This window comes from Pholis gunnellus, assembly GCF_910591455.1.
Source record: "Pholis gunnellus genome assembly, chromosome: 4".
In the NCBI taxonomy this organism is placed as follows: Eukaryota; Metazoa; Chordata; class Actinopteri; order Perciformes; family Pholidae; genus Pholis; species Pholis gunnellus.
Window position 1 is genome coordinate 817,826 of NC_136530.1, and position 26,824 is coordinate 844,649.

The 26,824-nt window shown below is 40.7% G+C and overlaps 1 protein-coding gene across 1 annotated transcript in view; it reads right to left on the reverse strand.

The window, feature by feature from the left end:
* Nucleotides 1-6,145: 6,145 nt before the first annotated feature.
* The window catches only part of gabrb3 (gamma-aminobutyric acid type A receptor subunit beta3), a gene marked incomplete at both ends in the record, with an annotated part of 40,418 nt that continues 19,739 nt past the window's right edge, over nucleotides 6,146-26,824 (reverse strand). Inside the window, 9 exons of the mRNA XM_079157994.1 lie at nucleotides 6,146-6,529; nucleotides 7,142-7,222; nucleotides 7,768-8,012; nucleotides 12,571-12,723; nucleotides 13,546-13,683; nucleotides 14,484-14,566; nucleotides 15,633-15,853; nucleotides 26,001-26,068; nucleotides 26,175-26,266. Coding sequence (XP_079014120.1) covers nucleotides 6,146-6,529; nucleotides 7,142-7,222; nucleotides 7,768-8,012; nucleotides 12,571-12,723; nucleotides 13,546-13,683; nucleotides 14,484-14,566; nucleotides 15,633-15,853; nucleotides 26,001-26,068; nucleotides 26,175-26,266 — 1,465 coding nt within the window. The remainder of the gene's footprint in view (nucleotides 6,530-7,141; nucleotides 7,223-7,767; nucleotides 8,013-12,570; nucleotides 12,724-13,545; nucleotides 13,684-14,483; nucleotides 14,567-15,632; nucleotides 15,854-26,000; nucleotides 26,069-26,174; nucleotides 26,267-26,824) is intronic.

The following is a 26,824-nucleotide window of genomic DNA, read 5'->3' on the forward strand; positions in this document are numbered from 1 at the left end:
ATATAATAGCCAGCATCAATGTGCAAAATACCTGGTGTCAATGTGATGAAGACTTGGAGACTTTCTGTCTATATTTAGAGACTTTTAGAGCTAATGATGCTAAATAAAGAACTAGCAACTCTGAGCTTTTAGATCGGATCATTTGTTTAATCTACAGGTTACCAGCGCTGCCTTTAACACTTTAAGTCTCACCTAAAAAACAGTCCATACTGTTGTTATCAAGCATCCAGGTACTTTGCTTTAAGGTTTTCTGTCCAATATTCAGAACAGATAAAAGATACAGAGCAGTAATGTTGTTTGCTCTGTTAGCGCTGCTAGCACCGTTAGCAGGTCAGCCGTCGCCATGATGAGAGCGTGTGGAGGCAACAGAAATGCTCTGAATTTCTCATTTAGTATGCAATATGAATACACAGCTTCATTTTCATAATTAGTAATTCACATTTTATATGTGCAATAATATTATATCTTAATTTAGATTTTGTTAGTTTTACAGTTTATTTATTTATTTGACCTGTTCTTTATTTTACTGATGTATCTTGTTGTCCCCTTTGCTGCTGTAATGCTGATAATAATAATAAAGGAGAATCTTTTCTTATCTCTTATCTAAAACGGAAAGGCAGAGATTCTCTCTCTCTCTTTTTCTTGCTCTACATGAAAATCTCCACCTGATAACTGACGTGTAAATTCTCTTCAAAGTGAATCTCGAGGCCGAGAGCTGCTGCAGTATCAGGTGAACACAGCGTATGGAGAGTTATCTCATTAATTTGAAGGGTTTCTGGGCGCCCGGCCAGCTCAGAGGAAGTCCGCCAAGGAGCCTCAGAGAGCTAATGTCATGTAGAGATGTTAGCCTCATAGAGCTGATGTCATGTAGAGATGTTAGCCTCATAGAGCTAATGTCATGTAGAGATGTTAGCCTCATAGAGCTAATGTTATGTAGGGTTGTTAGCCTCATAGAGCTAATGTTACGTAGAGATGTTAGCCTCATAGAGCTAATGTCATGTAGAGATGTTAGCCTCATAGAGCTAATGTCATGTAGAGATGTTAGCCTCATAGAGCTAATGTCATGTAGAGATGTTAGCCTCATAGAGCTAATGTCATGTAGAGATGTTAGCCTCATAGAGCTAATGTCATGTAGAGATGTTAGCCTCATAGAGCTAATGTCATGTAGAGATGTTAGCCTCATAGAGCTAATGTCATGTAGAGATGTTAGCCTCATAGAGCTAATGTTATGTAGAGATGTTAGCCTCATAGAGCTAATGTTATGTAGAGATGTTAGCCTCATAGAGCTAATGTCATGTAGAGATGTTAGCCTCATAGAGCTAATGTCATTTAGAGATGTTAGCCTCATAGAGCTAATGTTACGTAGAGATGTTAGCCTCATAGAGCTAATGTTACGTAGAGATGTTAGCCTCATAGAGCTAATGTTACGTAGAGATGTTAGCCTCATAGAGCTAATGTCATGTAGAGATGTTAGCCTCATAGAGCTAATGTTATGTAGAGATGTTAGCCTCATAGAGCTAATGTTACGTAGAGATGTTAGCCTCATAGAGCTAATGTTACGTAGAGATGTTAGCCTCATACAGCTAATGTTATGTAGAGATGTTAGCCTCATAGAGCTAATGTCATGTAGAGATGTTAGCCTCATAGAGCTAATGTCATGTAGAGATGTTAGCCTCATAGAGCTAATGTTACGTAGAGATGTTAGCCTCATACAGCTAATGTCATGTAGAGATGTTAGCCTCATAGAGCTAATGTCATGTAGAGATGTTAGCCTCATACAGCTAATGTTATGTAGAGATGTTAGCCTCATAGAGCTAATGTCATGTAGAGATGTTAGCCTCATAGAGCTAATGTCATGTAGAGATGTCTACGAAAGATTTTTAATAATTTACCAACATTTCGACATTGCTGACTTCTTCAGGTAAGAGGATGAGAAACAGCTCCAGCAGGTTTAAATAGAGATATGAGACAGGTGCGTTCAATCATGGGGGACGGGGGCGTGTCCTCAATCAAAATCAACACATTGTGGGAGGAGCTTAGAACTGCCTCACTCTTCAGGTATTTAAAACTCACATAAAAGGAACGGTTTGAGGATGTACAGTCATCAAGAAAGTCTTTATGTTTACTTAAAACACAGAGGAGGAGCCGGGGATCGAACCGCCGACCCTGTGGACCCGCTCTGCCCACTGAGACACATTTTAAGATATCTGTTTCACATATACTCAACACCACCTTCACCCCCTGTACATGTCAACGTGACGTATATTTGAACAGAGCTAATGAATATTACTGCTGTTATTCCATCGATGGATTTTGTCCTTCAATATATTTAAAATAAAAACCCAGTGTGTAAATAGAACTGTTTTACTGCATCACACTCTCACTGTACACGATACAGAGAATTATTGAACTCATTGTACTGCGTTTATTTTCTGTCTCTCTTTACTTGACTAATCACATTCATTTATCACACACACACACACACACACACACACACACACACACACACACAGGTTGTAATAATGAGTGTATTGTTAAAACACTGAGACGTTGTGCAGCTGAAGACTGCTGACGCTGCAAAGACGAGTCCAGAGAAGGTTCCAGTCTGAGAGGTTTAATCGATGGTCGAGGAGAGAAAGAAGCTGAACAGTAGTATCACTTAGTATCGGTGTGTAGTTTGTACTTCCTGTTGTTGTTTGCTCGTCTCTGGCTTCATGGAAACATCAGTAATCACAGTCGGGTTACTGAACTTGAACTAATGCGGAGTTCTCTGGAGCGCACCGAGCTGCTGGCTAAGCCTCTTTATTATTTCATTGTTTTATTTCTAACTCCACGCATGAACTTGAAAACCACGGATCTTTCGTTTTTTTATGCTCACGAACACATAACCCTGAAAGAAAAATGAAATCTCCTCCGCTTTCATTTTTGTGAGTAATGAGCAGCTTCTCCTCGTGCAGCTGATTCAAGCAGGAAAATCTCCTTCAGCATCTGCTTCTACACGTCAGATTCTAACCGTCAAGTCATTATTCATGTTAAGATATATACATATATCTGGCTCCAGTCAAGAAACAACTGTAACTGATGAATAAACAGTTTAGTATTGACAATATAATAGAATAAACACATAATATGAAATACGTATTCATTACTGTCATGAGTCTCATCCAGCATTCAGCTACAAAACTTAATGTGCGGTAATTAGTAGAAATCCCACAAAATGATTTTGTATGTTATCGAGGAACCGTCGAACGAGGAAGAATAAAGAAGCTAAAGCAGAAAACAGGAAGGAAGGATCCAGAAGATCGCTCCTCAAGTGAAACAAGACGTAGCTTCAGTAACGGAGCTTCATCGGTTATTTAAACCCAAACGACCATCTTTGAACTTCTCATGTCAGGAGCAGAAATGAACTCGTGTTGCTGGACTTTTTGGAGGAAAACACATGAAAAATGAGGAGAAACGTTTCATAAGATACAAACAAACCGTTGTTTGAGGAGACGCTGCTCGGCTATACGTGCAAATGAAGATTGTAAATGCTCGTCAGTATTTTGTCTTCACTGATGAAGACCATGAAATGCAGCTGAAAGAATCTAGAATCTAGTAAGTGGGCCTTGAGTTACGTTTTTCTTTTTACTATAATAATATATTATTATATTATTAAGTATGAATGAAGCCTTCCAGCTCAACACGTCGTCCTGAGTTTTAAACACATCAATGAATCGTTTTTAAAGACGTCCGAATGATTTCTGTGTAAAAACTCGTTGTTTACGTATCGTAATGAATAATGACCTGAAAGATAATATGTTGTAAACATTAAGAGTTGATTCACTGCTTGAACTGCACACTAAACTAACGGTCTTCAGACTCGTGCACTGAGCTGTGGTGCAGTAAAGCGCGGCGGTGCATCAGTGTGACAGCTGGCGTCACTCCCACGCTGACAGTCGCTCCACAGAACCGTCAGATGGAGCCGAGAGCCGTGAACGCCTACAGTAGTTACCGTGGAGATACGATACACCCCCCCCCCCCCCCCCCCCCCCCCCGATTCCTCCTTCACTGATCATATTTCACTTCTTTAGGAAAGAATGGAAAGAATCAGAAGCTGTGATATTGTGTTTTATATTCACAACACAAAGAGGAAACGATGAGAAAAGACACTGCTGACAAACAAAAGGCAGAAGATTCATGTTGAGGTGAAGAAGATCTGCAGAAACATGAAGTACGTGAAGTCTGATCCTCGTGATTCATGTTGTGATGAATACGTGTTTCACAAAAATCAACTAAATATCCTGACAGAGATCCCGAAAGCACAGTGACAAAAAATCATGTGAAACAAAATAAAAATAAATAGCGAATGGATCAAAAGTTAAAGAAACAGTTTCATATTTTGGGGAATATTCTCTTTCACTTTTATTGTTGGATGTTAGGTGAACAGATCGATACCTCGCTCATGTCTGTGAGCTAAATGTTCAACCAGCAGCCGGTTAGCTTAGCTTAGCTTAGCACAAAGACCGGAAGCAGAGGGAAACAGCTAGCCGGCCTCCGTCTACGATCTGTGCACACAGAATTGTTTCAAAGGAAAAGATGTTAAAATCTCATTTCATGTATGAAATTTTACATGTTTAACATGTTAATTAATGAGTTTTAGAGGTGCTAGCAGTTTCTAATGCTAAGCTAACTGACTGAGGGATATTGATCTTCTCATCTAATATTTCCCCAAAATGTCTGAATATTCCATTGAACGATGGCAGAGAACAGTCGCTGGCATCAACTCCAAAGAAAGAAATTAAAGGAATTATTTTAACACACTCCGCTGTTTCCCCTCCCCCGCTTCCAGTCTTTATGCTAAGCTCAGCTTAGCTAACTAGCTCTGTAGCTCCATATTTAGCATACGGTCATGAGAGTGGTGTCAATCCTCTCATCTAACTCTGTGCCAGAAAAAATAAAAAGTGTGTTCCCCAAAAAAGATTGAACCATAGAAGAAGAGCAGGCGTTCAAATCGACGTAGCAGCGGCACTGCGACGGGTTACCGTGAATTCCACTGCTTTTCTTGGTTAGACCCGCCCTGAGCCACATTTCAAGCGCTAGGATTGGCCAAGAGTCCACGATAGCAGAGGTTACCTGTAACCTGATCTGTTCGTGTTTTGACCAATTAGCTATCCTGACCCCCTCGACCCCGAGAGGCTAATGGCTAACCTCGACCAATCGTCTCAGGGCCGGTGTTGCCAAGAAGAGCCGTGGTATTAATAATAACGTGTCACGAACGCACCGGCCTGCTGTAACGCTCCGTCGTTCTTATGTCCGATGCAACACATGGCAAACTTTTTACTTGTGTGTGTTTCCATCAACACTTTTCTTTTGAACTAGTCACATGACCACAACGGTTCGGAGGTCCGTTCTACTCGTATCTATTTCTATTTAAGTCTGGTCTTAGTCTACGTGATGACAGACAGACTGTAATAAAAATAATGTCATAATAATGTCATAATAATCCATAATGTCATAATAAATGTAATAATAATGTAATAATAATCCATAATAATGTCATAGTAAAATAATGTTATAATAATGTCATAATAATGTCATAATAATGCTATAATAATGTCATATTAATGCCATAATAATGTCATAATAATACCATAATAATGTCATAATAATGTCATATTAATGCCATAATAATGTCATAATAATACCATAATAATGTCATAATAATGTCATATTAATGCCATAATAATGTCATAATAATGTGATATTAATGCCATAATAATGTCATAATAATACCATAATAATGCCATAATAATGTCATATTAATGCCATAATAATGTCATAATAATACCATAATAATGTCATAATAATGTCATATTAATGCCATAATAATGCCATAATAATGTCATAATAATGTCATAATAATGCCATAATAATGTCATAATAATGCCATATTAATGCCATAATAATGTCATAATAATCCAGAATGAATGCAGAATGAAAAACGGCTGTAATAACCGAAGTAAAGCAGCGTAAATACAAAAGAGTCCTTCACGTCTCATCAAAGTCTTTGTAGGATAAATGTTCTGTTGGGACTCTGTTCTGGCTACGATTATAAAATAGACGTTGGTAAAATGCCACGGAGGCGGGCCGGGTTCATAGAGCATCAGTTGACGTAGTAGAGCCAGTAGATGGCGTTGAAGAGGGAGAAGCTGAAAGGGAAGATGAAACGAGACCACCTGTCGATGGTGTTCACGTCCGTGAGGTCCGGGATTTTGATCCTCAGCTGCGAGGATCGTCTCCGCAGACGCGTCTTCTTCAGGTGTGCGTTCCTGTCCGGACCGAGGCGACCCGGCTCTCGCGGGCCGCTCGGCTTCCTGTACTGGACCCCCGAGTGGTCGAACACCGCCGAGGAGGATGAGGAGGAAGAGGAGGAGGAACAGGTGGAGGAGGAGTTGTGGGTGTCGTTAGCGGCGGTCGTGGTCTCGTTCCCTCCCACCTCGTTGTGGATCTCCAAGGTCGTCAGCAGAATGTTCCCCGGGGAGTCGACCTGTAGACGAGGAGGAGGCGCCGTTATGAAAAGAGGTTCGGCTCCGGTGACTGATGACGGATCACCGCTCAGAGAGAACCTTCACAACCTGGTTCCTCGACCCAAAGTTAAATCACCGCTCACAAATCAGCTCAAGGGCGGACCGGATGTGCTCTGATGCTGATGTCGTGACCCCTCCCCCCTCACTAAACCCAGCCCATAAATCATTCACAGCACACGGACACAGTCACACACCGACGCTGGACATTTATCTTCTGAACATCAGATCCACCTCAGATATAAAAAGCTGCTCATGAAGTCCTTATTATACTGTTTTATTTTAGATTCCTGATCACGGTTTAAATCATCGCCTACAGATCAAGAATGAAAAAACACTGGTGTACATGTGTACTTACAGTGTAAATATGTAATTGTAATATAATACTTGTTCTTACTTCCCTTTAGAAGAACTTGTTTCAGCTTCATATATTTATCTATATTTCTTCTTTACAGTTTCTGTTCATGTTAGATGTAATAAACTAAATGATGAGTAAGTTGTGTATGTTATGAATAAAAACACCACAGAAGAAGAGTGAACAGATGAATATACTTCTACAACAGACAGACACTCACCTGCCGCGAGTGACGACGCCCCTCTGCCTGATTGGACAGTTTAACAGACAGAGATTTGCAATTGGCTTCTTCCAGAAGAGACTAGGAGAGAGAGACAAACAGAGAGCCTTTGACTGAGCTGAGGTCAGCTGGTCCACAGAGAACCACACAGAGGACGATGGGAGGGACAGAAAATTCATTACACAGAATTAGTGCTTCACATGAGAACGTACTTAACTTACAAATATAACTTAAAGTCACTACGAGGAACTTTCATTTCTGTTGGTTCTGTCGCCCCCTGTGGTCTAAAGCTGAGACCTGTCAATCACTGTGTAGCCCCGCCCCTAAAGCATCCCCTGCTTTATGGTCTGTTTGACTCTAAATGGACCATCATTTACTAAATGAACATCATGCTGTATTGAAGAAGACTTGAAACTAGAGATTGAGACCATAAACTCATGTTTACAATGTTTACTGAGGTAATAAATCAAGAGAGAAGTAGAGTCATTTTCTCATAGACTTCTATACAACCAGAGGAGTCGCCCCCTGGTGGACACTAGAGAGAAGTAGAGTCATGTTCTCATAGACTTCTATAGGACCAGAGGAGTGTTCTGGACCTTTCTGTGTTAAATGATGGGACTTCTCACCTTGGGTCCGTCGAAGTTGTCGCGGTCATTGTTGGCCTTCTGGGCCTTCTCAGCCTGCTTCTTCTGCATCTGAGGACCTCTTCCGAAGAAGATGTAGTTGACGAAGGCGTACTCCAGCAGAGCGAGGAAGACGAACACGAAGCAGCCCATCAGGTACATGTCTATGGCTTTGACGTACGGGATCTTGGGAAGAGTCTCTCTGAGATGGGTGTTGATGGTCGTCATGGTGAGGACAGTGGTGATCCCTGAGGAACAACAACATGAATCACATCATAACCTCAAATACAGACAACGTCCTCAACCATAGAAGTGACAAACTTTATTTTCAACGAGACAACAACCCAGAGACAGTTTTCTAAAGTTAGTTAGTTTTGACTATTAACAGCTCTGGAGGCAGATATTCACTCCAATGTCGTGTTACTAGTGTCATTAAACGTGTTCATAAAAGTGCTTTTTTACTGCACAAAGACTGATATTTGTCTCAATGTCTTCATCTGTCTGTCTGTCTGTTTTTGACTTTTATGGATTTTTGATGTTATGTTTTCCTGCAGCTCTCCCTTAAAGTTAGCTGAAATGCTAAATTAAGCTTTTGGGCAGCGATTATATTACAAAAACTCTCTTGACGTGTGAGCGACCATGACAGGTGGCTCCGTAGTGACAGCATCTGACTACAAGGAGTCTCTGTATGTCAGTATATCTATATATACATAGATATATATATATAGATATATATATCTATGTATGTTTGATTGTTTTTTGCATATCTTGAGTTCATCCAATCGATTCACAGAGCATTTTTAATTCTTTATTAGTTTTAGTGCTCAAACTCAGTCACGGGTTAACTGACATCCTTATTATTCATGTTATTATTTAATACGCTTGTTTTCATATTAATATGTGTACAACTTGTTCTCACGGATCTGGTTTTTGTTTGGATTTGCACTTGATAGGAACCATGTGTACGTCCTCTGTTGTGCTGGGACACATTTAGCCGTGACAATCTCCTACAAGAAGACTTCCTGTCGTCCGCTTCAGTTCAACTTTAAAGTGTTATCGTCGTGCTCGTTTCTGAACGTTCACGTTTGTTAAATAACCCTCTCTGCTGTGTGTTTCTTCACGTTAATGTTTCGTCGTGCACGTTTGCAGCATGTGTGACGTGAACGCCAGCCCACCACCTTCATCAAGAGACGTCTGTAAACCTTTGACGGGTTCATTATTTAAATGATTCATCAGTGACAAAGTCTTTCTTTAATTAAACCATTCTACTGGTGTAGAATTGCTGGTGTTAAAATGAAGGAAGACAAACGTTTCCATCACAGCTGATGATACCGAACCGTCAGAACTCCTTCAGAGAGGAAAGCTCCTGACGTCTCTCTGTTAAAGTTTGGCTTGACTGCTGTTGGATAAGCAGAAAACGCTCCGCTATCCAACGACGAGCGGACCCACTCAGCAGATACACAACAAACAGCGGCGTAGTAATTCTCTCCGTAATGTGCACCATCGACAGTAAATGTGTCCGTGTTGTCTTTGCGGAGGCCGAGAGTCTATTCCTGTCGACTCAGGCTTACGTAATTACAGCAGCAGGGCTGCATGTGTGGGGGAGTCGAGAGCTCTGTGGGTTTCTGGAGTCGATTTCTGCAGAACAAAGACGAGCGAGAACGTGGAGTCTGTCAGGGCTTCTCTACACAAACCCGAATAGTTTCAGAGCAGTCGTGACATTAAAGGTTCAGAGGCCTCGTTAACAGATGACCTCATCACGGAGAGGAGTTCAGGCCGGTTGTTAACTCCGCCCCCTAAACGTATCCTCACGCAACGCTTTGTGTGATATCTTCCGAAAACGTACTCTTTCGTACAAAAACCAGCAACGCGTCATTTCCAGCTCGTTACATGAAGAGAGTTTAGTGTAAACGTTCTCTGACGGCATCAGACGTGATCATAGCAGAACAACCGTCTCCAGAAAATCACTTTATTCATCTTTAAATCACAAAGACTACATTTATTAATAAACGCTGCAATAGAGCTGATGAATGAGGATTTACATGAAGGGAAATACTCCAGGAGGGATTCTGGAGTTACGTTTTTTAAGTTGAAGTTTTCTTTTACTTTTTAACTTTTTTATTTTATTACTTTGTTTAAGTTTTAACTTTCGTTAAGTTAAGCGTTTTATTTTAAGTTTCTAAGTTAAAGTTTCTATTTTACTTTTTATTTTAAGTTTTGTTTAAATGTTGTTTTTTAAGTTTTAAATCTTCATGAGTTTCAAGTTTTAGGTTAAATTTAAGTTGCTACGTTTCTGCAGCTTTAACGTGAAACACGGTTCAGCTCTGAAGCTTCACATGTTTCAGTAACATAAATAAAACTGTTTATGTCGCCTTGTGTTTTCAATCATTACAGCCTGTGTGACGGAGGTGCTGCAGAGATAACAAAGAGTCGGAGATAAAGTTATAAGTGATGCTTGTTTCACACTAATGTTTCAGAGGTAGCTGTGTTTGTAGTTCTTCGTTTCCACTCTGAGACGTGAGCGGCTCGTTAGCTGCGATTGATTGCACCTGATCCTTAAAACACCTGTTTCCACTGACGACACTCACTGAAACATTCAGCTTTTATTTTGGACGATAAATGAATAAAAACAAACTAATAAGAACTCTTAAAATGACCTTTCTTTAGATGATTATTTAACAATCAGGACGATGTGTGAAATATTGTTGTTTCAGTCGTATTGATCATCTTCTATCTCTTAAACTTCTGTGATAATCAGAGTGATGACAGCTGTTTGAAGATAGAAGACACACATGCAAGATGGAAAAGTACATTTTTGTAATGTTGCTTTAGGATATTATAACAAATATGCTGCTAAAATGAAAATGTTGTATTTGTGTGATACTCAATAACTCACGTTTCAGTTACTGTTTAACTGTTTATCACAATATTGAGCGAGTTACTTCATTCTGTATAAGCACAGTTTGTATTGTAGTTCATGGACACCAGTGAGATATCACAATGTGTTTATTCATATGTTGAAAGCTGTTTGAAGTGGGTTTGATTCTGAAAGGCTGTTAACGTTAACGTCTAATGATCCACTGATTTTACAGTAAATATATTTTCTGTGAAAACTGTCACGATAACGTTCACGACTAGCGTCAAAGTCTAAAACTACAGCAACATTACAGCCACTCACAGCTGGCACACAGGTTTTCTCTTTCTACGGTAAATATACACACTTGAATATCCCTTATTTAAATCAGAAGGTGCTACAAGTTGCATAAGAAATATTTTCCTTCCACTATTCATGTGAATGAGAACGAGGCTGGGCTGAAAGTTGGGAGGCGGAGCTAAAGGAAACGCTAGAAAGTAGCATTTTGTCGTGAAACAGTGTAACGCCGTGTTCCCACCAAACGCGGCGCGAATTATTCGCGTGAGTAGATTTCTACTCAAAGTCTATGCACAGACGCGACGACACTGGAGTGATGCGAATTTGCGATGGCGCAGCGCGATTCGTGCGAGTTCACATTTTTTAACTCGGGCGAAAAAATGGCGTAAAGCTGCGGCGCGATAGCCTATCAGCGTTGAGATGTTTCTCCTGTCATCGCTGACGTCCTGACGTTGTTGAATCAGAAAACAAATACTATATCCGTCTGTGTTCACCCAGAGCTCTACGATCCCTCATATCAGTAGAGACCGGACCAAACTACGTGTATAAACCATATGGTACAAACAATGAAAAAGACGCTGCCGTATTCACGCCGAGATTATGTGTGAGTGTGTGAGTGTTGATGGAGCTGCTACAATGTTAGCATAGCCTAGCACCGATCGATCCGAGCTCCATTGAGAAAACAAACATTCTAAAAGTTATTTGCTCGTCTTCTTGCGGAGAGAACTAACAAAACGTAAATTCAAACATTTTACAAATCGGCATCAGTATGTAGTTATTTTGGCATCTTTTTTTTGTCCGTTTATTGCAGTTAAATCACAACAGAATCAGTTTATTTAGTGTTCATATAGCCAGCCGACGTGTGGCTTGATAGACACAGTGAATACACATCGATAAAATCCACGGAACTCCTCTGGACTGTTATGAACCAGACAAGACGGCGTTTAGCTTCCTGGGATATCTGGGACTTCCACAACACGTACTAAGAAGAAATAGTAGTTATTTCTTCCAGTGCGATAAGCCACGCCCTCTCTCCGGCGCAAATCACGCAAAAGACCACAAATGGTCCCCCACGACAAACGCGGCGCGATTAATGCTTTTAGTGTGAACGCACCTTAACACTTAAAATACATTATTAGAAAGATGACACAGCCAAAAGTGTCTTTAAATGACGTCTCCCTGTGTGTTTCATACCAGGAAGTTAGCTAGCTAGCTAGCTAGCTAGACAAGCTAACAGTCATGTTGGTGTTGGTGAGGTGCATCTTGTGAGACGAGAGATGAAGTTCATTGATGAATTTACGACATACTGAGACTTTTTTGATGCGCAAAAATAATCTTTTAAATTGACAAACATCTTATGTGTAATTCATGGAACAATTCAAAAGGAATCAGAAAATGTTCGCCATATTTTTTACTGAAATAAGGTCCCATGGGCGACACCGGAAGGGGCGGGACTCTCTACGGACCTTTGGATGCGGAAGATTCGGGTAATTTTATTAAACTAAAGTTTTTGCTTCATGAGCAACTTTCATAGGAACGAACGAGGCGCTGGATCCACTTCTGTTCATACGCGTGAACGGGGCCACAGCTCAAAGTCTGCAGGCTACACACTGTGAGACTGAACAGACGTCTCTACCGCACGAGACACATCGTACCTAACGCCACTCTGGCGGCCGAGGCGTCATAATTAATCCAGAAGGAGACCCAGGACAGGATGGTGATGAGGATGGACGGCATGTACGTCTGCAGGATGAAGTATCCGATGTTTCGCTTCAGCTTGAAGCTCAGAGAGAGTCGAGGGTAGGCACCTGCAGGACGAGACAGAAGAAGAGGAACAAGGGGATATATTTGTTTTGCTTCCTATGGCGATGGCCCCATGGTTTTTATCACCATGGAAACAAGAAGCAAGCGTGAAACGTTTGAGCTTTGAGATGATCCGTGAGCAGCATCGCGTAACGTAACATAGCTGTTATCTATGAGCGCCACCAACACACCAGACTCCACTCAGACTGTCACCGTGCACGTGTTGGTTCAGTTATTTATTCTGCTTCATTTAGACGTTCTGTATTTCCTCCTGTCGCCTCCTGCTGTGATTGTGATTGGCGGGGCTCAGTCGGGAGAAGGTGACGTCACGTGTTTCAGGATTCAGAAATAAAATCCGTTGATCGGTAAGATCGGAGAAAACCACAAGGATATAATATAAAACATTATAAAAAATAAGTATCACCGAGATCTCTTTAAGCTGATGTCGGGCTGCAACTTACAAATGTTTTGAGAGTCAATTAATCAGTTAATTATTTGTTGATTCAATTAACCGATTATTAATCTAAGAATGTGTATTATATCCAGTGTTTTACTCCAAAAAACTAAATTCCTCATCAACAATAAATACATTTTATGAAATAAATGGGTATTAGAAATGTAAATAATATATATATGTTTATATATCAGATATAGAAATAAAAGATTCACGTTAGACGGTTTAGAACGTTTAAAGCTAATTAGCGTTAGCTGAATCTAAATGTAATAAAGCTGAATGTGTCGTCTAATCACAGGTTCTAACTGGACAGAAATGCCGTCGGTCTGTTTTTCGTTAGCTTCATCGAGCGTTAGCGCTGGATTAGCCTCACCTGTGGAAAAGACTACGTTCCTGGAGACCAGCTTGTAGTCCATGATGGAGAACTGAGGGAGCTCGATGCGCGTCACCCCGGTCACAGCGGAGTCGCCTCCTTTCCAGTAGAACTCGATGTCGTCTGTTGTGTAACCGTCTGCAGACACAGGACACACGGTGGCGTTATTGATTATTGATTATTGTGAGAGGGAAAGGACTGAAGTGAATAATCAGTATTGTTCTAATATCTACAGAGTTCTTTGACTCTGCTGCTGGTTGACTGATGTAAATACATAAAGACACAGCGGACACGACAGACATCCAGACTACGCTTATAAATAAATCACTAATGACTCGAGACATTTAATATATTCAATAAATATGAAAATAATACAAAAGTCAATATATGTATGTATTAATTTGCATATTAATGAATATATTTACTGATTCATTTATTCACACATTTAAGTATCTATTTAAGATTTTATTTATTTATTTATATAAACTTTAATTTATCAATAGTGTAACAGCGAAATATATAAATCTGTCAACTCCATGTGTGGATAAATGAATAAGTAAATGAATTAATCAATATTTAAATAAATGTGTCGATTTATAAATGAATAAATAAATATTAAAAAGTAAATATATATAAAAAACGTTAATACTTTAATTTGTGATGTATTAAGCATCATTAAATGAGATATTTATGTCTTAGTTTATTTAATTTAACCCTCTTCTCTACAGTAATAACGGCACAGACGCTGAGTCCGTTCATCTCACTGAGGAACGAGCTCCATGAATCTACCGCGGCTCAGCTTTCTGTCTCCACCACATGAGGAGCGAGAGAAGTTTTCTCTTTATGAGGAACCGCGGTGCCGTTCATATTTTAAAAGATGTAAAGCTGTCGGCTGTCTTTCTTCACTAAGAACAAGACGTGAGTGTCTAAAAACGTACAACTCTCGATCTCCAGAGTGCAGTTCTGCTCGTCCAGCGGGTATCTCCTCAGGTCCATCATGCAGGCGGCTGTCGTCGTGATTCTGGACCAACACAGGAGAGGTTCTTTACTGAGAGCTCGTTTTAAAAGGTGATGAAGACACATTATCAAAGAGGAAGATACAAAGACAATTCATAGAGATGAGTCTGTGTAGAAACAACTCACATCAGACAGACACAAAGTTATTATCATTATCTATTAGAGAGTTATTAGAGAGCTTCATACTGAGAAACCCAGTAAACATGTGAGACATGATGCTGCAGCTCAGACGGATTCAACCAAACAGATTAAACATTGAACCACTTTATAGCCGCGAGAGGCCTAATAGCCTCCAGCAAATGCAACTAATAAGCATTAGCGATGGATTTCCAGCCGGTGAGAGACGTTGATGATGAGATGAAATGTGTAAATACATCCGTGTCTCCAAGATGTAATCTTTACAGTCTGTGAAGGAAAGAGATCCGATCAGATGGACTCTCTGGTTAACGAGGAGGCATAAACATTATGTTTTATCCACAGACTGTAAATAAGAAGTGGACGTAGTCATCATGACGTCACTCTTTAATTTGTTGCCGTTTTGAAGCCTCGATTTCAGTGTTTTGGTCGTCGCCATCTTGGTTTTTATCAAGCAGTGAACACGAAGTGAGCATATGTGGACTGAGGAGGAGTGACGTAGAGACGCCGTATACGTCTCTGGTAGAGACCTGTCAATCACTGTGTAGCCCCGCCCCTAAAGCATCCCCTGCTTTATGGTCTGTTTGACTCTAAATGGACCATCATTTACTAAATGAACATCATGCTGTATTGAAGAAGACTTGAAACTAGAGATTGAGACCATAAACTCATGTTTACAATGTTTACTGAGGTAATAAATCAAGAGAGAAGTAGAGTCATTTTCTCATAGACTTCTATACAACCAGAGGAGTCGCCCCCTGGTGGACACTAGAGAGAATGCAGCTTTAACACAGCCCATTTGTTCAAATCTCTGTTGATTTTATTTATTTAATAATAAGTTATCGGACAAGCTTTATCAAGACAAAAGGTAAACACGGAGGAGGTTTGCACAGTAAATGCATTGAAGTAACTATTTGAGCATCAACAGCGCTCACCTGAGGCCGTAGAGGACGGTGCCGTCCGGGTGAAGTCGAATCATCCGGTTCTTAACGGTGACACCGTGGACGAAGGACTTCTTGTCGTTGAGGAAGTAGGTGTCCGGGACCCAGAGCTGGTCCGCTACCCTGTTGTCCAGAGTCAGGTTCAGAGGGATCCCCGCATAGGCCAGTCTCTTATCTCTCCAGTACTGCTGGAAGTACATCGTCAAGGTGTAGTCCTGAGGGCAGGAGAACAGCATCATGTGTCTTTATACTCAACGACAGATAGAGACACGGTGTGAATAAAGTCACACGTCCAAACTGAAGACTTTCTTCTACTTCATGTTGAATGTCTGCAGCCGGAGCTCAGGAGGGATTGTTTTATGGTAACGATGATGATATTTATAGAACTGTCTATCATCTGTCTGACCCGGTGAAAGTATTTCAGGAGACACCGCTCAGCTGTTCTGTGCACCAGACGGGCAGCAGCCCTCACATAGATCTCCAATAATGCAGAACCAGCAACAACGCTGGATTCTACTATAGAGACTGAACACTTCCACCAGCATGACAACATGACACGGCATTCATCAGGAGAGACAGGGAGGGAGGGAGGGATGGATGGAGGGACGATGGATAGATGGATGGATGGATGGATGGATGGATGGATGGATGGAGGGAGGATGGATGGATGGATGGATGGATGGAGGGAGGATGGATGGAGGGAGGGAGGGAGGGAGGATGGATGGATGGATGGATGGAGGGAGGATGGATGGATGGAGGGTGGATGGATGGATGGAGGGAGGATGGAGGGAGGGAGGGAGGGAGGATGGATGGATGGATGGATGGAGGGAGGATGGATGGAGGGAGGGAGGATAGATGGATGGATGGATGGAGGGAGGATGGATGGATGGATGGATGGAGGATGGATGGAGGGAGGATAGATGGATGGATGGATGGAGGGAGGATGGATGGATGGATGGATGGATGGATAGATGGATGGAGGGTGGATGGATGGATGGATGGATGGACGGATGGATGGATGGATGGATGGAGGGTGGATGGATGGAGGGAGGGAGGATAGATGGATGGATGGATGGAGGGAGGGATGGATGAATAGATGGATGGATGGAGGGAGGGATGGATGGAGGGAGGGATGAATAGATGGATGGATGGATGGATGGACGGATGGATGGATGGACGGATGGATGGATGGATGGATGGAGGGTGGATGGATGGAGGGAGGGAGGATAGATGGATGGATGGAGGGAGGGATGGATGAATAGATGGATGGATGGAGGGAGGGATGGAGGGAGGGAGGATGATGGATGGAGGGACGGATGGATAGATTTCATCACATATTAACAGCCATACATGCGATGATGACATGAGGTTATTTGAATAATTTATTGTCGCTCCACAAGTGTTTCCATCAGACTCAAAAGCTTTTCTGCTCCTTTAATGGAGCTCTTCACCAGCTCGCCCGGCTTCGTTCTGCTGACTAATGTTCTCTTAAATAAATAAGCAGGAAATAAACTAAACCTGGCAGTGCAGAAAATGCCTACATTTCAATCCTCTGGTCGCATATTCATAAGAAAAAGTGTTTAAGAAATGCCCAGATTTCCTTTGGATGTAAAGATCAATAGCACAGCGTCCAGACAGAACTAATTATCACTGCGAGTTAGCGAGAGTAGGAAAACTGCTGAGCTCATTTTAATAAAATAAAGAATTGCTTTGTTTTTGTTGATTGTCTCGTTACTGCTCGGTGCCGGCTGACGAAGTGTTCAGAATGAATCACACCGTGTGGTTTGACTGACAGTATAATATGATATTGATTCCTATGAATAATTCAGTGTGTGTGTACAGTCAGAGGACGTATTTATTCTCTGTTTTCATCCATTTAATGTCCTTTTTGTTCCATAGAATATTCTGCCAGTTACACAATAAACTGACTATATTTCTATTACATCTGCATGTAAAAAGAAGGAGAAGACGATGTAACACAGTGTGTTTCTATTAAATCTGAGACTTGGCTGGATGGACAGAAGACGCCCTCTTTACTCTCCCACATGCAGCTGAGGTGTGGGCTGAGCCGAGTGAATCAGCTTTACACAACAGCTCCTCTACTACATCTCCCAACCCGCTCACTCAGCGTCTGGACCTCAACTATTTCAGTCTGTTTCAGATCTTCAGATCCTCTCAACCCAGCAGGAGTCTCAGAAACCAATCTGTACCGCGTCCTTCTCACTGCACTGACCCTGTGAGACCTGCAGGGGTCCCACAGGGCTCTGTTCTAGGCCTTCAGAGGGTTTTACAGTCTGTGAAGCCAAAGCTTCACGTGTTAAAGCTGCATTCTCTCTAGTGTCCATCAGGGGGCGACTCCTCTGGTTGTATAGAAGTCTATGAGAAAATGACTCTACTTCTCTCTTGATTTATTACCTCAGTAAACATTGTAAACATGAGTTTGTAGTTGCAACTGCATAATAGCATCACCGCTGCTATGAAGAGTTGTATTGTTCGTATTCAAGATTCCACTTCAAGTCATTAATGATAATATTGAATTATGTCCCAGCGCTGTTAAAGATGAACCTTCAGACCGTCTGCAAAGCTTCCAAACACCAAATTGTGAACCAAAAACACCGTTTAACGTCCTCCTTCAGTGTCAGAAACGTAAACCACAAGAGACAGGAAGAGGTTTGTTCTCAGCACCAGTGAGTTAACGAGGCCCAGTGGGAGGTCTCGTCCTCAGACGTTCTTACTGTCTGCCAGTCGAACGTCGTCGACGTCAACTTAACACGAGGACGTCTGCTGGGAGGACAGGAAACGAGTCTCTGCATCCTCCCACACAACTCTGTCACTAAATACTCTCAGTAGAGCAAAGTCACAGGTGAGCTGTTTATGTGACGGAGGTTGTTCTCCACAGAACCATCGCTGGTTCTGACAAACGGTGGATCGTAAACTAGCTCTTTGGTGCCAATGTTCATTTAGAGATGAAAAATGTCATGACCTTCATACATGTCAATATTATGAGGCAGGTGTCACGATAGATAAGCAGCGCTTTGTTTTAAATATGAACTAGTCGGAGAACAACCGTCTTATCATAATTTAGCTTAAAATGATGCATTATGAAGAATGTACCAATATCATACATGAAATGTGTAAAATGCCACAGCAGGAATATGTATGTCATATTACTTAAAGCTAGATTTGATAATGGTGAGAAACCGGCGGGCATGAGTAAATAAAATCAATAAAACCCGCCGAGTGTCGCCAACTCTTCTCCAATACAAGAACAGCAGCTCAGTTTATCACAGTCCTGCTGCAGATACCAGCTGTACTTTTCTCCTTTTTTTGGGCAAAGTATTTGATTTATTAATAACTGACAAAGTGTAAATACAGTTTTTAAAGAAATATAACAACCGCTTGTTTTTGAAGAGGGTTACCAACCCTATCTCGAAGGCACTAATGGCATTTCCTCACAATGAGTCTGAATCAGATGCATCAACTCAATAAAGCCACTGAACGCAGCACCGTTCCAGCATCACAGTAGAGCAGCACGTCGTATTAAAGAGACTTCACTGCTGTTCAGCTGAGTCTCTGGAGCCTGAAGCTGCTCGACGTGTTCGTATGACTTATTCTATTAACTAAACCCTTCAATAGAAATGTGGGAGAACATCTGTCGTACCGGTTTTTAAGGGCGACACTTCCTCCAGGCAGAAGGTGGAGAATGTTAGAAGTGTCAGAAAGGATGTGGAGGTTTTTAGCACATGATGGATTCGTCTTCCAGCTGACTCACACTGAATAAATGTGTAACAGCACCGCCGGGACTTTCTGCTTTTACAGCTCCGTGTTCCCGGACAGGTGTGCTTCTTTAAAATAGAAACCTAAAGGAGTGATCCCCAATAAATACACAAACACCGCATTTTGTTCTTCAAATGTTACATTTTTAGCCACCAACTATTCCTCACAATACACAAAAAACAACACTTTCAACGAACTTAATGAAATTATGGAAAGTATTTCCACACGATTAAACTGCTTTCTTTAAGCATGAAGCAATTCTGTTGGATCAACTTAATGTACTAGGATTGGATCAACTTAATTTACTAGGATTGGATCAACTTAATGTACTAGGATTGGATCAACTTAATTTACTAGGATTGGATCAACTTAATTTACTAGGATTGGATCAACTTAATTTACTAGGATTGGATCAACTTAATTTACTAGGATTGGATCAACTTAATTTACTAGGATTGGATCAACTTAATTTACTAGGATTGGATCAACTTAATTTACTACTGTAAAATTAGTTTGACCAACCTTATTAAGTTAAGTCGGACCCAACCCTAATAAATTAAGTTGGTCCGACCCTAGACTTTCTGCTTTACAGCTCTGTGCTCCCGGACAGGTGCTTCTTTAAAATAGAAACCTAAGGGAGTGATCCCCAAATAAATACACAAACATTTTGTGTCTACAGAGAACTTCTTTAAAAATATCAACAGACACACAGCAAAGTCAAAATAAAGGCATGAGAAATGTCTGAATACTTTCATTTCCTAGACAACGAGCTGCAGCTCGGCCCACACGGGCTAAAAACAACAACATGCCGCCGACTCCTTCACGCCTCTCTGAGCGAGAGAGCGAGGTCACGACCAGGAACTCATCACAGTCTTTATTTACCTCAGAGAACATTTCACATATGTAAAATGAATGAAATGTTACAGGATGTGATGGCTGATGAAAGTATTCTGTATAGTCAAATGAATACAATATACAGAAAAATATACAACAATACAACAGCTACTACTACAAACTACACTAACCAGAAGAATAAATCAATATTGGAGCAGATATATTAAGCGGATATCGTCTCTTTTATCTAAACGTGAGAACACAAATGTGTAAATTTGTGTTGAAAATTATTCCTCAAACAACTTGATTACTAAAAGTTTATTGACAGTGAGCTGATTATATTGAACAACAAATCTGTGTTGAAATCAGCAGGAGGAGAGCTAGTTAGCTGTTAGCGTTAGCTAGTTAGTTGTTAGCAGCCGGTGGGCAGCACAGTCCCACTTGGCAAAATAACGGAGCTAACGGTTCACTTCAGTGACATCATGATGCCTTCAGGCTCTGCTCAGTGAACATGAGTACTGGCTGAAGGTACATTATAACGTTATCATGATGTGTTCACATGTAGTCTGTAAAATGTAGTTTTGGTGATAAACAAGAATAAATCCAGTAGTTTGAAGGAGATGTTTTCACATGAATATAAAACAGATATTAGAGATGAATTATGATGTTTAACTTCTAACACAAGCTCTAAACACATTATTATACATCATTAAATATAATGATTAGATTTGTTTATCAATAAAAATACAATCTTTTATTACCTTATCATCTGAATTGTGTGCTATATGACAATAACAAAGGAAAAGGAAAACATTTAACATTTCTGACGGTTTCAACTGACTTTGGGACGGTTGAAATTATATTCTGAGAGTCAGTCTGAAGCTTTGTAACCCAGAATGTAATGTGGTACAAAAAGTAATTTAGCATTAGCAATTTCTTTGTTTCTTGGAAGTCATTTGCACAACATGTAGTCTGAACTGACAGCAATGGGAACACATCACATATATATAATTTAATATGATACACTCTGAATAAGTGACGTAGAATAAAGAGAGAGAGAGACGGTGGACGGGACTTTAAACCAGGAGGCTGATGACCCAAAGGGTTTCCTGTTACGTTGTTACGTACGTATTTTACTTAGTTTACGTACGTATTTTACTTAGTTTACGTACGTATTTTACGCCTATACAGGATGTTTTTCCCAAACATAACTAAGTGGTTCTGTTATCTAAACGTAACTGAGGCCATTTGACGGTAACGACGTGGCGTAAGGAGTATTTTAAAGGATACCCAGCTCTACTCGTCATCACTCAATAATCACAACGGGTTAAGTAAAGTGTGATTGGACTGCAGATAAGTGAGGAAGACTCCTGCCCCTCTGGATGACATGTGAAGATGAAGTCTCACTGCTAACGGGAGCTTATGGAAGAAGATCCGTTTCCACTTCTCTTAAAGCTTGACTCGAAGCGGAGCACATGCTTTCTTTAAGCATGAAGCAATTATGTTGGTCCAACTTAATTTATTAGGGTTTGATCAACTTAATTTACTACTGTAATTTTACTACTACTGGAAAATGAGTTCGACCAACCTTATGAAGTTAAATCGGACCCAACCCTAATAAATTAAGTTGACAAACTTGACTTGACTTTAAATAAACTTCAGCAGCCTGCCCAAATACATAATCAATAATATGCAAGTCTTACGGCGTAACACTTCCTGTTTGTGTCCCAAACCAACATAACGATCCTGTGTGTGACTCCCTGTAATCCATGAACTCAGGATCACTGGAAGCCTCGAGACGCTCCAGTGAACACAATGTGAGCAGAAGCCTCAAAAGGTCAAAGCATGAGAGAGTTTAATGTGTCCAGCTCCTTGTTTCCTTCCATCCCATCTGCATGAACCAATAACACGGTCGGTCTGATGGGATTCTCTCTCACAGCAGAAAGCTCCAGTTAAAAGTCTCTGATGTGGAAATTAGGTTTGGTCCGTTAAGTGCTGAAACTTAGTTAACTGATTTTAGATTGTCAAAGCTAATGGGATAAATAATGTGTGTATGGTTCTATTCTCTCCCTATATATATATATATACATACATACATATATATACACATATATATACACATATATATATACTAGTGCTGGGCAAAGATTACAAATTTTAATCGCGATTAATCGCATGGATTTTTTGCGATTAATTGTTATGGCAAAGTTCAATAATGAATTCAAAAGAAGTGTATTGTGTGTATATACTTCACACAGGGGTCGGCAACCCGCGGCTCCCTGAGTCCTCCGTCCACACCACGTTTAAAGCATCGTTTTCGAGATGATCTCCGTCCAGACTTAAACGCCTGAAAACGAATATCACGTGACTATTGGCGTACACTGGGCATCAGTGGGTGCCGGTCCGACTGGTTTCCTTCCGTGCGTGTGTTGTGTTCGCGTAACAGCAGCAGCTGTTTTCTGCCTCTGTTGCCAGATTCGTCAAACATTCACAAACACATTGCTGGAGATCTAAAGGCCACATCTCATATATTTTGCGGGGATTACGATTGTATAAGTGAGCACTACATCACAGCCATGTATGAAGAAATATATTGAAGAAAATATATTTATGGAAAGATCGCATCAACCTGGATTCCAACTCTGTCGAGCAAAACAGTAATATATTCAAAAACGCCACTTGCATCTTACGTTGCTGTATAGCGGCTTTCCCTGCAGCTGATCATGACCTGCAGACCTCCGCCCTCAGTAAACTATCGATGGATAAATCCCAAAGCAGAAAAGTCACGGAGGAAAATAGAGAGTTTAATTCTGCGTGGACGTATTCATTTGCTTTCACTGCCAACGATGCTGGCTCACCTGAATGCTTGATATGTGGCGAGAAATTTGCAAACAAAAAAAAATGTAACGTTGAAAGACGCTTCCAGAACAAACACACAGCATTAGCTGAAAGTATCACGCTGGAGATGAGCGAAAAAGAGCAAGAAAGATCTCCTCTTCATCAGAGTTTGATATTGTTATAACACGTAAAATGTCAAGAAGTGTCTTTATTCTTGTTCTATAAATTCATAAATACAGCAAACTATAGTTTTTGTATATATAATATAACTATATATACAACTTTAAACTGTGACATCAAATAGCTTTTGCGGCTCCAGACGGATTTTATTTGGTGGACAATAGATCAAAATAGTAAAGGTTGCCGACTCCTGATGTATACAGTATTAGAACAGTGAGGCTGGCTAACCAAAGACATTCATCTTATAGTTTATAGAGTGAATAATAATTTAATTTGTTTTACTTAATATTTTGTATAATCCAAAATGCTAAATTAATTGGAGAGAAAAAGAAAACTTTTCCACCACTGAAGAATAACACAAGACGAGCTGATCCCGTTCTCTACAACAATACAACGAACTCTCTGCTGCTGTGTAGCATTAAAAAGCTCAGTCAGCAGTTCAGACCGATGATAGATGGCATAAGACATTAAACTGTGGAGCCCCAACACACACACATGCACACACACACACATTCTCACACACACACACACACACACTCTCACACACACACACACACACCGACTCACACTTCCCAAGGTCTCTCTAGATTCCGTTATATTTGAAAGGATAAGACGCAGCACTGAACGCACTGACCGTATATTGTAACAGAGTCACACGGCCACTGAACCAGGATGTAAAACCATAAAACTATAATCTGATGCAAACCACTCTGGACAACAACACAGCTTCTAACTGTTCTCTGTTGACATACTAGACTATTCAGGCAGGATGTTGTAAAGATTTGAAACCACGTTATAATAAACATTCAACATTTGAAGTGTTTGTAGAGGCTGTAGGGCTGTACCCAATGTCACGTTGTTACATTCAAATCTTCTATTAAGGTTTGAATGAAGCTTTGAATGTCTATTTTTATGACTTTTAATGGAAAAAAGGTAGATTATGTGTTATTGTGGTTGTATAAATGTAGGTTATGGTGCTGTTAGATTGCTGCTAGTCCACCCTGTAAATACAGGTGCTGCTTCTCTTTGTGTGCAGCAAGAGGGAGAGCAAACAGAAATGAAAACTCCAACAAATATGGATTGAAGCAGAGCACTTCTCTAGATTTAGCTAAAAACACAAATGTTTTGATCACACAAGTCAGAAACTATCTTGGAATCTACCTCTACTAATAGTATAATACTACTAATATTAGTGCAGCTTGATCTGTATCAGTCTTTAAACACAATGAAGAGACATAAAGACACAAACAAAACTTCAAAGTTAGCATTTAAATATTGATTTAGAAATCAAATATCAACATGGGTACAGCCCTAGTGGCTTTAATAATAGTTAATCAAATTATAATATAATCCAATGAACAGGTTTTAGGTTGCAAGGTTGTGAACATTAATTTTGGTATTACTTTCTGAGAAGGCAGCATTTGTATTAGCCGACTTCTACGCCACTAGCTAGCATGTCCATCACCAGAGCTAGTTAGTTAGCTAGCTAGCATGTCCATCACCAGAGATGGTTAGTTAACTAACTGAAGTTTTAACTTTATTTATTCACCTTACTCTTATTGCTATTGTGTTTTATTTTGTAATGGTGTCAGTATTATTTATTTTACACTTAATTGTTATTGTATTGTTCATATACGTTTATATTTGATTATATTGTTCTTGTCTTATTATTTTGTTGTAATCTTTAATCAAACTCTAGTACTAGAATTTCCATCGGGATTAATAATCTTATTTTATCTTAAAACAAGTTTATAAATGGTCTATACAGCATCAGCAAATGGTTAGTTAATCATCATTTAAACCATTAGTTATATCTTATAAACCCTTTATAAAGGGTGTTATAATAAAGTGGTACCCTATATTCTAATTAATTCAACCCCTTAGTATAAACTAACCATTAATACAGTATTTCTCAAACTGTGGGGCGCGCCCCTCTAGTGGGGCGCAGTGGTATTACAGGTGGGGCGCAGGGGAAATGCAGAATGTTTTTATTTCAAGAACTTTATTGAGAACTTCACATATTACAAAAGTACAAAATACAGACATAAAACTAAGTCATTAATAAATACATGGAGAAATGGCTGTAGTTTTGTGTAAATGTCTACGCTACGCCGTTAACAGGTTACGTTGCGCGACGGACAAGATCGTTGGCGACTCACATGTGTAGCTTAGAGCAAAATGAAGAGACATTATGGAGATGAGGCTGAGGTTTACAGCTCAACACTGAGCATTGACTGAGAGGATCAAGTCTGCTTCCCGTTTAACAAGAGTTGTAGTGGAAAGCAGCTCAATGCAGCCACTGATACTGATAAACCTGATGGCTCACACATCTGCACTCATGTTGTTTAGTTCTGCACAGGTTGCACTTTATTGTTATTATCTTGAAAAGATATTCAGTGTAAAACAGGTTAATTGAAGCCACAATAAGCGATTTTTAGCCAAATATGAGTTATTTTTTGCACAGATAGAACTTTATTTGCATTGTTCTCACAAAGTGATTGCACATTTTATTTGTTCTATTTGAAAAAGCACAGATGGCGAAGTCACAAATGTTGTTATTTCAATAAAAGTTCAACACGGAGCATTTTGTTGGGGCGTGAACATTTTGGAACAGAAAAAGTTTGAGAATCACTGAGTTAATACACAGTTCCTGTAAACAGCAGCAGCACCAGCAACACTACAGAAGACTCAGAAACTGAGGATTAATATGAATATATGAATATATGAACTCACCATATTGACTTCTGACACACTGTCGATACTCGCCACGTCTAGGCTCATGCCAACAGCCACCGGTTTACCTTAGAACACATCACATCAAGTTATAATCATTAGTAATTAAATGTGGTTTAAACAGTGGGCCGGTAGAGAAACATTCAGGGTGAAACACACACGTGAGTGTTTTACCTCCAAAGTCCGGCCGCAGACGGATATCATAACCCTTCAACAGTTTGTCCACCGTGTTCTTCACGGACGACATGTTGCCCGGTTCGTTGACGCTGAAAAGACAGAAGACAACAGGAGTTGGTGAGTGTTGATCTGGAGGAGAGACACTTCTCCGGTACCGGGACCCGCGGCTCACCTCTGGGCGCAGCACATCACGGCCACGACCAGCGGCAGTGAGAGGATGTCACGGAGAACCCTTGATCTCCTGCGGGGTCTCCGCGCCATGCCCCCCGCGTCGTTCACGGACGGACGCGCCGTACCGCGTTCAACAAACGACTAAGTGAAGGAGCCGCGGCGCCGCCGCTCCCGCAGAGCTGCGCTAAATCCGGGGAGACTTCTTCCACATTGCGCGCACTCCCTCCGGCGCAGTTCGGCTGCGTCAACATGCTTCACGAGGCGGGAGACTGTTGGGTGTCAGACGGGATTCATGAGCCAGCGTGCGTAAAAGCCTCCGTCCTCCAGAATAAACTCTCCGTCCTCGAAGACACAAACCCAAAAGGTCCGGCGTCCAAAGAGGAGGGAGCCGCGTGCGTAAAACCACAGAAGACGTCGGTTCAAACAAAGAATCCTCCACAGAGCCGGTTCCGTTTTCCAGCATGAGGTCTTCAAGT